Source organism: Mus caroli, unplaced genomic scaffold (assembly GCF_978045245.1).
Source record: "Mus caroli unplaced genomic scaffold, Mus_caroli_1 scaffold_15, whole genome shotgun sequence".
In the NCBI taxonomy this organism is placed as follows: Eukaryota; Metazoa; Chordata; class Mammalia; order Rodentia; family Muridae; genus Mus; species Mus caroli.
Window position 1 is genome coordinate 110,668,135 of NW_028227270.1, and position 17,310 is coordinate 110,685,444.

The 17,310-nt window shown below is 41.7% G+C and overlaps 1 protein-coding gene across 7 annotated transcripts in view; it reads left to right on the top strand.

Annotated features, from left to right (window-relative positions):
- Positions 1-17,310, top strand: part of Zmynd11 (zinc finger MYND-type containing 11) — a 75,918-nt gene that overhangs the window by 26,224 nt on the left and 32,384 nt on the right. For all 7 annotated transcript variants that reach the window (XM_021180012.3, XM_021180011.3, XM_029485001.2 and 4 more), the window contains exons 2-3: positions 1,989-2,123; positions 15,519-15,678. In XM_021180012.3, coding sequence (XP_021035671.1) covers positions 2,008-2,123; positions 15,519-15,678 — 276 coding nt within the window. In that variant the 5' untranslated portion in view covers positions 1,989-2,007. The remainder of the gene's footprint in view (positions 1-1,988; positions 2,124-15,518; positions 15,679-17,310) is intronic.

A 17,310-nucleotide genomic window follows, 5' to 3' on the forward strand; every position in this document is an offset into this window, starting at 1 on the left:
CATCTAGAAGCAGTATGACCCTTTTCTGGATTCTCACTAGAGTTCTGGACTACTTTTGTGGTTGTTATATATGGTCTTGCATGGTCGGTCCACGTTATATTTCCCCTATCAGTTTTGTTTTCCGGCCAAGATTGCCATTTCAAATGTCTCCTGGCTAGCACAGCAGTAGGAACAAGGCAGACACTGTCATTGCATGCTATAAGCAGCTGAGACAGCTGGGCTTGTGCTTCTGTCTAAAGGAAGCAGGACTGGGTGGATCTGTGCTGATGCATCTCACTGTGGCTCCTGCACTTTCCTCCCATGGCATCCTTAAGCTGGCACTCCTGAACAAGCACACTAAAACTGAGGTGTCTGCACTCTGAATAGAAGCATCATAAGCTACGGTTTTCTTTTTTTTTTTTTCTTAAATTGGTTAGTTATAGGTCTACATTTATTTAAAACAAAATAATTTTCCTTTAAAACTTGAACACCAGCATTTCTTGAGTGTGTGCATGTGCAAGCGTGCATGTGTGTGGTGTGCTGGGAGACTAGAGGCTAACAAGTGTTGTACTTTCATTCTCTGTCTTACTCCTTGAAACAGTTTCCATAGAGAACCTGATGGTCAGCAAGGCTCAGCCATTTCCTTGCTTCTGTCCCTCCTCCTGCCAAGTGCTAGGAGTCATAGGCTCGCTGGGCTATACCTGCTCTTTCCATGGTGCTGAAAATTTGAACTAAGGTCTGCATGTATGCATGAAGAATTCTAAAAGACTGAGCTACCTCCCCAGACCAACATTGTTTTAAAAGTAGCCATGGAGAAAGTGCGCCCTTCAGAAACCCCCTCAGTCTTTTTCACTGCACACTCTCTCTCTCCTGGCTACATAATGCTGGACGCCACCATATCCCGTGACTCTGGTTAAGATGAGCTCAGGTGCCAACTGCAGGTCTCACTCAAGTTGGTCAGAGAAGGAGGCTGTGAGCAAGGATGGAGAAAGAGACATGGAGGTCTAGCAGCTTCTCTGGAGTCAGGGAGTACAGTGAAGTGTCAAAACAAGTTCCACACTTGCTGTGTCCTTGACGGGCGCAGCAGCTGGAGATGCTGCAGCACCTGCCGTTTTGCATTTCACTAAGGGCCTAGCACACAGATGTGCGAGTTGCCTGTTTCATTGGGCTCACTGTGAAGATGAATTGGAGATTCAATAGGTCTTCATTAATATTGTCACCTACCAGACACTGAACTGTAGTCCATTCTTTCTTGCCTGGAGATAGTTGTAAGGGTATCTAAAGACTTGACAGCTGTCTCCTTCACCCTGTTCAGATACCAAAATTTGAATAATACTGTTATTTCTTAATAATAATTATTAGCTCTGAAATGAACCCCTATTCTGGCAGCTGTATCATTACTGATAGTTTGTGATCTGGTATCCTAGCCCTTGGCCTTTCATATTTTACCTCAGAATGACCTGGATTCTCTGTTCACTGTGTGTTTGTTTCTTGCTGGACTGCAGGTGTGCAGTACCATATACCATTACCATGTCTGGCTAATGCTTGTTTTTTTAAACATTGTTTTCATATGTATATAAAATTGAATTCTCTAAAGACATGTTTATAAAAACCAAACAATTAGGACATATAAATTCCATTTTGTATTGTTTGATTTTCACACAATGTAATACTTAAAACTGAAATCTTTATGAGTTTTAGAGTAAACATTAAATGCCTGCATTTATTTATTTATTGATTGATTGATTGACATTGGTATGAGGTACACTCCTTGGAAATACGTTTTTAAGTCATTTGGATTTTAGAATATCATTATTTAAGAGGTAACCAAGTAAATGTTTGCTTTTATTAAGTAGAAGTGCAGCTTGAAAGGTAGAAAATGGAAAGCCGCAACACTCCATTTCACTTCCGAGTGACCAGGGTCAGGAATGCTGCTGCTGTTGCTCCCGTGTTGGAAGTTCCCTTGGTAATCTGTGTTTTCTGCCTTATGTTTTTGTATATTGCTACAGCTAAAGAAGTAAACAGGTCATGGCACGTTTAACAAAAAGACGACAGGCGGACACAAAAGCTATCCAGCATCTTTGGGCAGCCATTGAAATTATCAGAAATCAGAAGCAGATTGCCAACATTGATCGTATTACAAAGTAAGTAAATTTAAACCAAAGTATCACTGTAAAGTCCTCATATGCCTTCTCTCCTATGCAGTTCATACAAGGAAATGAAGTGACTGTTGCCTTGTAGAAGACTACAGAAAAGGGAACATAACAGGAACACTTATAGACAATGTATATTAAGAAGCCTTGTAAATAAGTGCTAGATAAGTAAAGATCAATATATTCTATTTATAGTAGATTTTCAATTATACATTTTTTGCCCTAACAAATTTTTATTTAAAAGGCTTATTAGTCACTTGCTTTATTGTAGTGAGGCTGTCTTAACAAAATCTATCACTTATGGCTTACCTCAATGGAGATGAACAGGCTTCATGTAGTAAATAATATTATGAGTACTTTATAATCACTAGAAGAAATGAGATTGAATACGCATTCAGTTTAAAAAGAAAATTCCGAGCTAGAGGAAGTACCCAGGGAGCTGGGGGGATCTGCAACCCTACAGGTGGAACAACAATGTGAACTAACCAGTACCCCAGAGCTCGTGTCTCTAGCTGCATATGTATCAGAGGATGGCCTGGTCAGCCATCAGTGGAAAGAGAGGCCCATTGGTCTTGCAGACTTTTTATGCCTCAGTGTGGGGGAACGCCAGGGCCAAGAGGTGGGAATGGGTGAGTGGGGGAGTGGGTGTGGGAGCGTGTGGGGGACTTTTGGGATAGCATTGGAAATGTAAATGAAATAAATACCTAATAATAATAATAATAAAAATTCCCCTTTCCTTTTCTCCTTAGTTTCCAGAACTAGTTGTCTTAGTAGACAAAGATTCAGTATAGAAAAACAACATCTTTTTTGCTTATTTTGTTAGGAATTTGATTTTGTTTTATTTCTTTGGATGCTTTTTAAAAATAAAGCTAATGTAACATTTTTAAAAGCTTACATGAGTTTTTGTTGATGTGAATAGAACTTTTTTATTCTTATCCTGCCTTATATCTGTTAGGTGGTATCTAAAATGAAAAGTAGGAAATTTATAAAAGCTGCCTTACACAGTGCTTTGAAACTGTTATTAATAGGTAATAGTGTTTCACCTCATGCATTCTTAATGTTGTCCCCATATATGAAGATGAGGAGGCTGCCTGAGAGGGAAGGACTAGGAAACAGGCAGGAAGCCAGCAGCAGCCCTGCCTCCTGTGGCTAAAGAAAGAAAACAGGGCCCCAGATGTGGAGAAGATGTAATAAAGAGTGCATTGCTTTAACTATTACTTAATGCTTATTTTGTTTTTAAAAAGCAAGCATTTTGAGAGATGATAAGTACAGGATAGGGGTGATACTAATATAGATAGTTTTCAAAAATCTCAGGCTGGGAATGTAACACGGGTCAGAGGTAAAGCACACATATCTCACAGGTGACACCTTAGGTTCAATTCCCTTCACTGGGCTAAAAATAAATCTCAAAGAATAAAAGATACTTGAGATTTGTAAAAGCCATACCTGAAATTTTTATAGCAAAACATTGAAATTGAAAAATAAGATATTGTTATTTGTATCAAAATTTTAAAGCGTTCGTAAGCATGAACATTTGAACAGTTTCAGTTTCTCAAATGGTTACGTTTCTTTTCCTTTGTGGTGTTTTTTCGGGCATCTCAGGGCACCTGCCAAGTGCCCCAGGAATCTCAGGAGCACTGTGGTTAGGCTGGGTGACCTGCTGATGAAGGAGGAAGAGGACGAATGCCTGCAGCAGTTGTGCATATATCTGTTGGCTACTTAACACCTACGTGTGTATGTTTGGTGTATGTGAAACTAGTGAATACCACAGAGGCAGTCATTGGGACCGTACACGGCTCCTTCTGATCATGGATCATTATGAGATTTGACTTTTCGTCTTTCTTCGTCGATATAACTTTGAATGATGACCCAAGCCTTATTTCCTTCCTTCCTTCCTTTCTTTTTTTTTTTTCTTAAGCTCTATAATTCTTAAATACAGATAAACTTGCTTACCTACCAGATGGTCATGAATTTGTAAGTCTCCTCATAAAAAAATCCATGGAAGCAGAAGACTGCCTAGGAAATGCCTGACCCAGCCTTTGCCTCCTGGCTGATGCTACTTCCCTTGATGTCCCACTCTTGGGGTTGGCTGGGAAGCAGCACTGGTGGTGATAGAAAGTACTGCTCTGAGCTCTGTTAGGTCAGGAATCAAGATGATCCTCTTCATTCATGTGTGAACACACAGGTATCTTTTAAACTTTAAAAGCACCCTAAGTTACCCAAGTCCCTAGTTGAGCTCTTGTTAAGACCTTGTCTGCTCTCTGCTGGCTGGTGAGCAGCCCTATTGTTAAAAATGAAGTCAAAGTCATGCATTAAGTGTTTTGGCATTAGACCTTACTGGCTTGTAGCCTGGCATATCCTTAAGTATCTTGTCTAACTCCATGTAATTGTGTGGTCCTGTGTAAATCGCACAGCCATCTCTTTACTGTTGTTCTCTGTTGGGTGTTTTACTAAGAGAACTGGGCTGTCTGTTCTGCAGTTCTTATGCCTTGTTCATGTGGATTCTATCATTGTGCTCTGGTAACTCAAGTGTGATCACAGTCTCTGAATTTCATGAACCAGGAGACTGGCTGTGGGGAAGCTGTGTAGATGGAGCTGTGTTCCACTGTAGGGGGGACATGTTAACTAACTTTACCTACCTTCTGAAATATTTATAGCCATTCGTGCTAGATCTGAGAAGCAGTTTGTTTCATCCTTGTGCTTCCCTGCCCCTGCCATGCGCCTGCATCCATGGTTCCCAGCAGAAGAGGATGCTTCCCTTTACCACGTTTAAAAGGGGCATTCTCACCTGATGACTGCAGACTTCCTAAGTGCCACAGGGATTCACACACCAACTATGTTTGACATGCTTCCATGCTGGATTTTGTTTTCCTGCACTGTATCTGTGATTTGTCTGTTCTTCTTATTTTAGATGTGATATTTCTCTGCTTTGCAACTTTGCTATTAGTGGTGTGGTCTGCTCTGTGCTCCTGCACTATGCATGCCTTTAGGCTCAGATTTTATGTCTGAGGTTTTCATTCTTGTTTTGTTTCAACTTCTCTTTACAATGCTGATCCTTGAATGTGGGCCTTACTACAACTACTTCTTTTTTATTTTTTTATTATCTTTAATCCTTTCTTTTTAACAGTCCAGTTATTATCCCCATCAGGTCTGCCCTCTGACTGTTCCTCAACCCATACCTCCTTCCCCAACTCTAAGAGAATGTCCCTACCTCCCCCTCCCCCCACCAGACCTCCCCACTCCCTGGAGCCTCAAGTCTCTCTAGGGTTAGGCGCGCCTTCTCTCACAGGCAGTGCTCTGCTGTATAGGTGTCAGGGCCTCCTATCCCTGTGCTCCCATCTCCCATGATTGCTTTCCTCTCCCTTCCAAATGGGATTGAAGCATCCTCAGTTGGGACTGTACCTCTGAAGTGCTTTTCTTCATTGACTTTAAGTTTGGGCCCACATTTGAGGTTTATTTACTCTTGACTTACCGTTCTGTAGCTCACAGACTTCTTGTCTTATCTTGCATTTGAAATAGTAGACTGTGATTTTCCTGATTTGCAGGCAGGTCCCGAGTGTGTTCGCCTCTTCAGCCACAGCACTTCATTCGGATTTGAAATCACTTCTTGAATTTGTATTAGATTCATGTATCTAAAGTTCCTTTTTGTGACATTTTTAATTAGCAGAAATATGGCCTTATGTTTTCTTAGGTTTACCTCTTGCCCCACAGCACAAACTACCCCATCATGCAGAAAGTCTTCTTACCTGACTCCATGGGTGTTGGCATTTTAATTCCCAGCATTCCACTAGACGTGCGGCTTTTTACATGAAGGGAGCTTTAGCTACTGAATCTGAGCATCTACAGTGCATATTATTCTTTTTTCCTGTGAGTGTATGAAAGTCCACCTGGTTGTCACTGCTCTTCTGAGATTGCCCTGGGCTTTGTACTGAGAAGTCACTCACTCACATCATGTACTTTAGAAAGTAGTTGTGCTTGTCTTTATTTGTGTATATGAGTTTTTGCCTATGGTATGCATGTGCAGTGTGTGTATGCCTGACCCCTGTGGAGGGCAGGAGAGGACTCAGATTCCCTGAATAGTTAAACTGATCTGTGGATGCTGATACCTAAACACATGTACCCACTACAAGAGCTATTAACCCCTGAGCCATCCCTCGGGTCCCCCTCCTGTGTTCTCTGAAACATCTGTCAGTGAGCCCTTCATAGCAGGCAGTGTGAAATGTGGTTGTGGTTGTAACGCTGTGAGGCTTGTCCTCACCTGCTTAGAAGGTCAGTATCTGTCTAAGCAATAGAAAGGGACTTCTCAATAGAGGCCCTCAAGGTATAATCTAAAGTAAAGTTTGACCTGTAAATAATACCATTCTGGGTCTGGGGAGAGGGCTCAGCCTTTAAGAGCACTGGCTGCTCTTCCACAGGTTCTGAGTTTATTTCCCAGCAAGCACATGGTGGCTCACAACCATCTGTAATGGGATCTGATGTCCCCTTCTGGTGTGTCTGAAGACAGCTACAGTGTACTCACATAAATAGAATAAATAAATTAAAACAAAACAAAACAAAACCCATTTTGCATTTGTAGGAACTGATGTGTAATTATCATAAGATCCATATGAACCATTATTTTATTATAAAGACCAGTCATTTTGGAATTATGAGTGAGGATGGCTAGGAAAGCAGGTCTCTTTGCCTGGCAGTGACTGTATGTAAGAAACGGTAGGATGCGCACATACCTCTTTCCAAGGGACAGTTGGTGCATGGATGTGTACACACCTCTTCTGTGGAGTTTGGATAGGTGTTCTTATAACAAAGCTGGAAATATTTGGCCTCAAATATTCATCTTAAACAAGTATTTTAAAAAATATTCATGTGTTTAAGGTATTACTTGTTATGCATTAGAGTTAAATCCAGGCACAAAAGATGAAGAATCCTATGAATAGAATCAGTCACAGAAGCGGGACTTGAATTTCTGAACCCTGGTGGTTCCTATCTCGCTGCTCCTGTTTCTTTAAATGATCTGGGCTTTAAAACACTGCAGAAAAAATAAGGTGCACAGGTCACCTTCTTTTGCTCCTTTCCCAGGGTGTTCATGTCTACCTTAGATAGGTACAGCAGTCTTAGAGGGTCATAATTGTTCTCAGTCGCTAGTGAAGACAGCTTAAACACTTGCTGATGAACTTACTGTGGATCGTTCTTATCTTTACTGGCATTGCTGGCGAGGCGGAATGCTTAAAACAGGAACCTTTTCCTTTCTCCTGCCTGCCAGAGACAGCTAAAGTAATTGCTGGCCGGGCTTCTCCGCTGCCCTGAGCACGGGGCTCTGCATTTCCAGGGCTTTGGATTGGAGACCTTGTCCCACTTGAGTTCACAGTTGATTACATGTGTTCCTTACTTTAAGGTCAGATCCCAGTCAAAAAGTAAGCTCTGACCCCTTGTGACATGAGTTTTCTTGGACTTGCTGACACTTCAGACATGCCTAGACCTGCACAGTGAGGCCTCTTTGTGCGTAGGCTTCCTGTGGAGGTAAAGTAGACACATACTGCTCACTTAGTGGAATTCTGTGACACCTAGGTTGTAGGTGACATTTTGCCACATGTGTCTTTGAGATTCTATTCACTCAGGATTACTAGAGAGGAGGAGAATGACCATTGCCTATGTCGTGCCTCCCCTCACTGTCACTTCTGCATCCTTATTCCCATTTTCACAGATACCTTTGTCCCTGAGAGACCTGTAGACACACTTGACCGCTGTTAGAATTATGGCCTGATGTCACACTGGGCAGTCACAGGCTGAATCTCAGTTCTGCAGTCACAGTTGCTTCTTTCAGAGGGAAGATTTTTAGGGCATTACTTTTGCCTTAGAAGCTTGTCTGTTTGCATGTTTCTGAATTTAAAGACAAGGTACCTGAGAGCACGATTAACCACTAAGGAATAAAACAGCAGTATCAAGTAGGGGGATATCGGTGTGGCAGAGTTCAGCTTACTTGCATGGATTAGAGAGAGGGTAGTGATTTATAATACTGCAGACTTCATTTGGGGTAAAGTTGCCGAGAGTGTTTAGAAGGCCTTGAGGAGGGAGAGTCAACACATAGATTGTCTGGATCATGGGAAGTGTTTGTAGTATTTGAAGGGAAATGGCAGAAAGGGTCAGGAGTGTGTTTAATGTCTATACTGAGTTATTTAACTAGTAGCTAGGGAGGAATATATAGCAGGCCTTTACAGTACAGACAGGATTAAAATACAGCACTCACTATCTCTTTTCAAGCTAGGTTAAATGGTTCCCTCTGTCTGAGCATCTGTCTGATGTGCTACTCTGAAGTACTTTCCTTGTTCCTTCCTGCGCTGCAGTCCCCCTGCCAATCTCTGCCCCTTGCTGTCACTGGGTTAGTGCCAGTGACACCTTTCTGAAGTGGCACTAACCATCAATGTGCCTTATTCTTGACAACCTTTTTCTTGTGGCTCCTGGAGTCCACCTGCAGAGTGCCTTACCCAGCGGCTCCACTGTCCCAGGCTTTGTCTGCATGGCTCCCTGCCTCACCCCCTGCTTCCCCATTCCTGCTACACTCTAAGAGCCCTGGATCTCTGTAGGCTTGGCCAGCTCATGTGCTCATGTGTCTAGGCTGATGAGCTCTGCCTTCCTTTCTGTTCTCCTTCTCATCCCCATGCTTAGCAGTCACTTCTCTGATGTTCATATATGATTGTATTCTTAGACTACTCTTGATTCCCATAGTACATAAAATCCAGAGCCCTTCCCAGTTAGATCCATCATGTCTGCTTTTGTGTGCACCCTCTTCCCACTTGGTATTTCACCCAAAAGGCTGTTCTCAGGTGTGTGATAACATCACAGATTCTGTATTTTGTATTTTTCCCCCATTCATGATCAAAGTCATCAGATGCATCCTTTTAAAATCCACACACAGTCTTCAAGATCCTGGTTTTGGTGTAGCCAACCCTGACCCTTCTCTCTACTTTCATAGTCATGTGCTTATGTTCATTTTTTATCATTTCTTAAAGTTTTGTAGAAGCTTTTACAAGTATTTGCTGACTATGGATATCTTAAAATAGTTTACGTCACACACACACTTACCGATGTCAGTAGGGAGTACAGCAGTTGGGACAGTAGTAAAAATGAGTATTTGGACTGGGACTGGAGCTCAGTGATCGAGTGGTTGCCTAGAATGAAGAAGCCCTGGGTTCTATCTCCAGCATTGCACAGGCACATGCACATGCACATGCACATACATACATGTGCATACACACATGCATGTGCACTCACAGAATACTAGCAGCTGTTTAGTTGCATTAACTGAGGAAGTAATTTCCAGGAGGGCTGTTGTAATGGACATCATTTGCTGGCATTTAATTTTCACAACTCTGGGGTTGGTGTCACACACACACACACACACACACACACACACACACACACCATGGCTGCTGGTGAATACAGTGAGGTTTAGGATCATGAAACATTGTGTAACACTGTGCCAGCTGTTAGGCTCAAACCAGAAGTCTGGGTGTTCTCTCCATTGGTGTTGTCAATGTCTCCACTGTGTAGATGGCCTTTTCTAGTTTTTATTTCCTTCTATCATTTGTTCAACTTTTTCCAAAGATGGCTTCACACTTACAGAAATTCAGACACTTCTGCCTCCTAAGCTCTAGAATGGAAGGTGTGTACAACACAACCAAGCTGCCCCATGTAGTCTTTATTAGTGTAATTGCATCCAATCTTTTCCTTGATAGTTTATGCTCTTGAAATATTGTAAGAATTTCTTTTATTCACCAAGAATGACAATTCAGCACTATAATGTCAGTATTGGAGAGACGGAGGCAGATGGATTGCCTTGAGTTTGATGTCAGCCTAGGCCAAAGAGTGAGATCCTGCCTCAAACAAACAAATAAGAAATAAATAAATAAGAAAAATACTTCCTTTTCCCGTCTTACAAAAGATTTATTTGTAATTATGAGTATATGCATGGGTTTGTTCATGAGTGGAGATGTCTGCAGAGGCCAGAGGAGGGCATCAGATCCCTTGGAACTGGAGTTCAGGCAGTTGGTGTGCACTAGTGTGGGTGCTGGCATTTGAGCTCAGTCTCTCTGGAAGAACATTACATGCTTCTAACCATTAAGTCAGCTCTTCTGCTCATAATTTCTTTTTCTCAAGACATCGACAAGAATACTCTCTACAGTTTGCTTTCCTACCACAACAGCTGTATCTCAGTCTTTAATCCATCTGTTCTCTGTGGCTCCTTAGGATCTATCTAGTTTTCTTTTTCTCTGTACTGTTTCCCTTCTTTAGAATCTAGACTCAACTGTAAAAAGCAAACAAAAAAGTTAAACAAAACTCTTGTTAAAAAAAAAAAAGGAAAAGAAAAGAAAAGAAAGGAAAAGAAAAGAAAAGAAAAGACCAAAACTGTAAAACTGCTAAAGAGGGGAGGAAAGATTGTGGGCGGCAGATGGGTCAAGGATACCACAACAAAACCCACAGAATCAATTAACCTTAGCCACAGGGGCTCACCGAGACTGAACCAACTGTATGCCTGTGTCTCTCCTAGGCCTTCTGTATACACAGATTAGTTGCATAGTTTTGTGAGACTCCTAACAGAGGAGCAGGGTCTGTGACTGATGCTTTTGCTTGCTTTTTGGACCCTTGTCCTCCTCCTGTGGGTTGCCTTGTCCAGCCTTAATATAGGGGGAAGTGCCTAATCTTACTGCAACTTGATATGCTGTATTTGGTTGATATCACTGGAGACCTAGCCTTTTCTGAAGGGAACCAGAAGAGGAGAGGATGGGGAGGGAGGGAGTGGGGTGTGAGGCATGGGAGGGAAGGGAAGGAAGGGAAACTGCAGTTAGGATATAATATATTTGAAACCTGTGGCAGCTCATATTATGGGTTGGTTGATGGTTTATTAGCAATGCAGCCTTCCTCACTGCTGTGCCATCTCGATGGGTAAGGGACTCTTCTCTTGGCTTGGGTTAATTCCATACCCAGAGCTAATGACCAACATACTCAACAGTATTCAGTGGCCTTTGCTAAATACTGAGGGTATATAAACACTTTTTACTCATTGATTTTTTATCTTTAGCAACTGAAAACCTGAGATCTTTGATGAACCAGGCAAATTCTCCTACCACCTTTGTTGTTAACTAGTTATCTTTTATTGAGAAAGTCATCACCTTCCTTTAGAAAACCAACACCCTTTGCACTCAGTATCTCAGTGGAGAATAGGAAGTTTTGCGACTAGGCAACATTCCCTGCCCTCCTTACCATTGCAAGGCAGCTGGCACCTTGTTCTCCATGGCTTGTTCTAGGTCAAACATCCTGGAGCATCCCTAGTCTGAAAATCAAGATAATCTTTGGTCTTAAGCCTCAAAATGGTACTCAACAGGTTTGCATTTCAGATGTGAAGCATCAGGAATGCTCAGCTGGGAAATGTTATGTAGAGATACCCAGATGGAAAGCACTCGAAGCTACCAGCATTTTTGACAAGGAATGTTTAAATTGTCCTTTTTCATGGTTAATTTTTTTTTGCGGGGGGGGGGGGGAGGGTTCAGCATGGGTTGAGATCAGTTTGTGAAGACATTGGTAGTTCATGCCAACAAGATATGCACAATTACCATGTGATAGAGAAGGCAGCAGTATTTCCTAAAGGGAAAGGAAAAAAAAAAACATTAATAGATGTCACCTATACAGTGCAACAGGTCTACTCTTTACCCGAAGCTCAGGAATGCAAACATCCTGGCCCAGAGCTGCTTGCCTTTTGGTTGGGTTCAAGATTCCCTTTTAGAGGACTTCTTCATGATTTACCTAGGAGACTTTGAGGGAGGGTCTATGATGGGGGTCTGGATTTAGGATGGGGGAAATGCAAATAAAAGTGTGGTGTGTCTGTGTGTGTGCGGAGAGTTTGGGAATGTATATACAGTCAGTTAAAACAAACAAAAAAAAGAATTGTGACCATAATCTTGATAATATATGAGTAAAGTTAAAAAAATTACTAATGTAGATTAAAACTAACACTCAACATAGGAAAGAGAACAAGACTTGAACAACTCGAACCAAATGTAGAAATAATATCAGAGCCGTACAGGGGACAGTCCATATAGCAGGTTGTTATACTGGACAGTCACATTAATTCATCCAGATTAATACCAACATTTAATACTGAGGAACGGAATCAAGTTACAGAGAATGCATGGAGTCTGATTCCATTTAGCAGCGTTCAAAACTAGGAACATTGAACATGCTTGTAAGGGACTCGTGTAGGAGACGGGCTTCTGGATATAACTCAGTGCTACAGCACATGCCTAACATGTACAAGACTCTGGCACGTGCGTCCGTGTGTGTGCATGTGTGTGTGTGTGTGTGTGTTCAAGAGTGTGACGGCTGTCAGAGTGGACAAGGGAACTGAGTGACTGTGACGACTGTCAGTGGACAGGGTGTCTCTGCCTCTCCTGTCCTCTGCTGTCTTGTCTTTCTGTTCCTAGTCAGGCTAGCTCAGGAGCAGTGGTGACCCACTACAGTCTGGTGTAAAGAGCTGATCATTCAGTATTAATTATCCTTTGTAGTTAGTTCTCCCTTTTCCACTGAAGACTTTTCTGTGCCAAATTATCAAATGAAAGACAATGCCCCATTTGCATGGGAATCTTAATGCTTTATTCTGAAAATTCCTCCCTCTTGTGCAAAGTGTACTCTTCTAGGTATTGTGAATGGAAATGTAGTAAATGAGATTAAGAAAAAATTTTATAGATAATTTAAACAGAGGCCTAATTATTTTGCTTATTTCTTTTATCAACAGCCAAGATGAAATATATGACTTTGCTATGACCATCTTTTATGAGATTAAAATTGTCAAACTGTATATGATTTTAAGATTAATTTAAAAGTGAAAATATATACTTATTTTGTGTATGTGAATGCAAGCATGTGTGCATCGACATGCTGTGTGAAGGTCATATGAAGGTCAGAGGACAACTTGGGGGAATTGGTTCTAAGTCTTTGTGAGCAACCTGACAGCAGCCCATGCCAGATGGACATGGGGGAGCATTGAGCTAAGTTGATCCATATTGTCCAGCATACACTTGGAATAAAGTGTTATGTGACCACCAGAATGGTGACTATTCTCAAGCCTTAGAACTTATAGTCAGAGTGGAGCTGTTCTCCACTAATTCATGGAATTAGTGTTTTGATGGGCAGAAAGACTTGCTGCACTTCCTGGCAGCTGCTTTCCTTGGGTAAAAGCATTGTCTTCATCTCTGCTCAGTTCTCAGTATTGCATGTAGCTGTGGTGCAGTTTCTGAGCTTGCTTCACTGCTGGGTTCATAGGTAGATGATAAGTCTCAGGGAGAATGGTTCTTACAATTTCTTATGTTTCTAAAGGTGATACACATTTTCTGTTACAATTAACTGTATATGTTTGTTTTTCTTGTGGGGTGGAGGGCCTTCCACAATGCAGAATTGGCTCAGGGGAGATGAAACATCTTAAAACATTTTACAGCTTGTTTGGATGCATTGCCACAGTTGTAAAGCAGTATCCCAGGGCTCCAGACAGTGGGAGAAACACTGCAGGAATGGAAGTGAATGGGGAAGGTGAAGAAAGGTACTGAGTTCAAAGAAATTGAACATACCCTTTAAGTAGTTAGACACTTCTGCACTGTTTGATGAAGTTTTATACTGAGTCAATTGCAATAGAAGACTAGAAGGTCTCTAACTATTCCTGACACCTCCCTGTGCATCAGCTGTCCTCTTGGCTCATCAAGCTCCTTTGAAGCAGGTTTCCTTCAGGTGTGCATGCTCAAGCCAACACACTCCAGTCTTGCCATTTTCTTTACCTTGTAAGAGAAATGAGAATCAATCCTGGAGTTAGCTTTTATGTAACAGTAGGGAAAGGGTAAGCTGCTAAAGATGCCTCAGTTACTGAGTAAAAGGTAGAGGTGTTTCAGCCTGAGGGCACAGCTCTTCAAAAACCCCATTTGCATGGTAAAAGTTCCTGGATACAAATGTGTCAAGGAATAATCAAATGCAACAATGTTCTTCTTAACTTGGCTGTCTGGGATCAGAAAAGGCAAGTCTAGAGAGGAACCCGGTCTCTAGCTGGCATCACGCAGCCCCTTTGCCAGTAGGTGGCTTTAAGCATCTTTACGGAACAGGATAGTTGAAGAATTCCCTGGGAAAAACTAAAATAAAGCATTTTTGCTGCCTGAGATATAGAAGTCCTAAATAAAACAGCCTAGGCAGACGGATTTAGGAAAGACAAACCTGGGTAGTGCTCAGTGTGCACCACAAACACTAGCCAAACCATACATAGCAGGTAAAGTCAAATCCGGTTGAAGTCAGTCTCACACTCTGATTGCCAGCATGATGACAGGAGTAGAGAATTCCATATGTGATCCCATGAAGTGCCCTGTGCAGAACACAGGTACTCTAATTGCAAATAGTAGTACATACATTACCTTCAGATCATGTATGTGTAAAAGAAAAGCTTCTAGTCAGGCTGGGTTCCATCCCCAAGGACTCTCATGTATGTTCAATTTGTTGTTGTTTTGGTTTGGTTTTTCGAGACAGGGTTTCTCTGTGTAGCCCTGGCTGTCCTGGAACTCACTCTGTAGACCAGGCTGGCCTCGAACTCAGAAATCCGCCTGTCTCTGCCTCCCGAGTGCTGGGATTAAAGGCGTGCGCTACCACGCCCGGCTTGTTCAAATATTTTAAAGCATGGAAAAATAAAGCATGGAAAAATGACAAGTCTGAATGATTTCTGGTCCCAAGCATTTTGTAAAGGGAGGTCTGCAAGTGTGCGCTGGGGTTCTTAGAACTACGTAGAACTTGTGCGGTCCTTAGGGTATGCATTGCTTACCAGTTTGTCTGCTGCATCTAACTTAGGTTACTGTGCTTCCCCGCCCCCTATGGAAATGGCTAGTTTGTGTAAATCTGACCACTGGCATTGGTTACTTCTGTGTTACTTCTGGCTTTGTTCTATGCTTAAAAGGTAGTTTCACATTGGAAATGTAATTGAGGAAAATATGTAATAAAAATATTAAAAATCAAAAAAAAAAAAAAAAAAGAAAGTCTCCAGTACCTTCCTTCAAATGCTTTGGTTTTGTTTTTCACATTTAAACTTCATATATGGTTACAAGGTCAGAAAAGACTTGGATCCCCAGGAACCATAGTTGCAGGTACTTGTGAGCCACCATGGGGGTGCTGAGAACGAAGTGGGGGCCTCTGCAAGCAGCAATTCCTGAGCCAGCTCTCCAGCCCCTGAATTACATTCTTAATGAGTTGTTTTACTTTGTTTCTTCCATAAATGCAAATCATAATAAAAGGACTTCCTTTTCTTATTTTGACTCTGTATTAGTTGTCATTACTGAGAAATCCCTAACTCTGTGTTCCCTCTGTGTTCAGGTATATGTCCCGAGTCCACGGTATGCATCCCAAAGAGACCACCCGCCAGCTGAGCTTAGCTGTGAAAGATGGTCTTATTGTCGAAACTCTAACAGTGGGCTGCAAAGGTTCAAAAGCTGGTATTGAACAGGAAGGATATTGGTTACCAGGAGATGAGATTGTAAGTATATTTTATTTGATAAATTTAGAAATTGGCATTTTGGGTTTTGTTTTTAAGTATTAATATAACCTATAGAAATTCACTGTTAGAAATTTAATAATTCTTAACATTTTTATTAACATTAAGGCTCTATATTGATAGCTTTCTTGTGATTCCTAGGAGAAAACTTAACTCTTGCAAAATTCTTGCTTTTCTGTCTGTTATCTTGCATCTAAAAATATAAAATTAAGCTTGGGCATTTGTGGCACACACCTTTGATCCCAGCACTTGAGAGACAGAGACAGGTGGATCTTTGTGAGTTCGAGTTTAGCCTGGTCTACAGAACAAGTTCTAGGACAGCCAGGGTTTCACAGAGAAACCCTGTGTCGAAAAAAACAAATTTAAATAGAATTAAAGTAAATGTTCTTAGAAACCATGACCTCTGCTGTGTTTCCTTCAGCTGATATTAGTGGAAGACTATTTCATACAGGGCAGTGTTTACACCGCCTAGATGGACAGAGACGGGCACGCTGCCGGCTTAGGAAAGCTTTCTCACTGGGGTGCCACCAAATCCTGAGTCATTTCATCCACAACACAACGGTCCCAGGTGCTAGAGTGACTGGCCGTGGTCCATAGTGACCAGTGTCTTCTGGCAGCACTGGGAGAGCATTGGGAGAGCAGCATCAAACAGGACGAATAGAAAGTTACTTCTTTCTGTACTAGCTGGACCTTCAGCTAGCTGTAGCTGTGACTGCTCTTGGGGTGCTTTCTTACCTCCAGAACATGACTTCATGCTAAGGACACAAAGGGCACAAAGATCGACTTTATATGTAGGATTTCTATCTCCCCATCTTATTTTTTGATATTTTAACCAACGAATTAGAAAACCTTTCATTATTGTAATAAACATCTTTTAAGATAGTAGGTTTCAAATGTATATTTTGAAGATTTAGTATATAATTCTCTAAAAATTAAAAAATTTAAAAATCTCATAACATCTTAAAAAATGGTTTATTGAGGCAAAATTTCCTGAAAGTTTTACTTCATTTCATTTCCTGGTAACATGACAGAGCAGCCCATAGATTCAGTGAGACTGACGGTAGAACTAACACCAAGCATCTCTGATAATTCTAAATGCAGGAAGTTGTGCAGGCCTAAACGCTTGGTCAATTTTATTTATATGTCAGAACCTCAGAAAGGAAAACCCATGTTTCTGCAAGCAAAAATCGTGAAAGAAAATCATTACTTGTATCAGTATAATTTAGCTTATGAACTGGAAATATTCCTGGGAAGAAATGGGACTGCTGTCATCAGAGCAGTTTTCTGTCAAGTCTCTGCTGCAGCTGGAAGCCTTGTTGTAGTAGGTTACACGGGTAGCGAGATAGAGCAATGGCTGAAACTGACAGTCTAGTGTGACTTAGCACGGTCCAGACAGGATGGTATATTCTGTCCCAGGCCCGTGGACACTCAGAGATTCAGAAGTCTGTGTGGAGAATGCCATGCCTGAGGTGGGAAAGTGACTGAGCGTACTCTGCGCTCTTGCAGGTGTGGGTCATGTAGACGCAGTTCATAGAGTCAAGGGGCTCTTTTCTCCTTTAAGGTGTGTGCATGTGTGTGTGTGTGTGTTTTGTTTTATATATATATGTGTGTGTG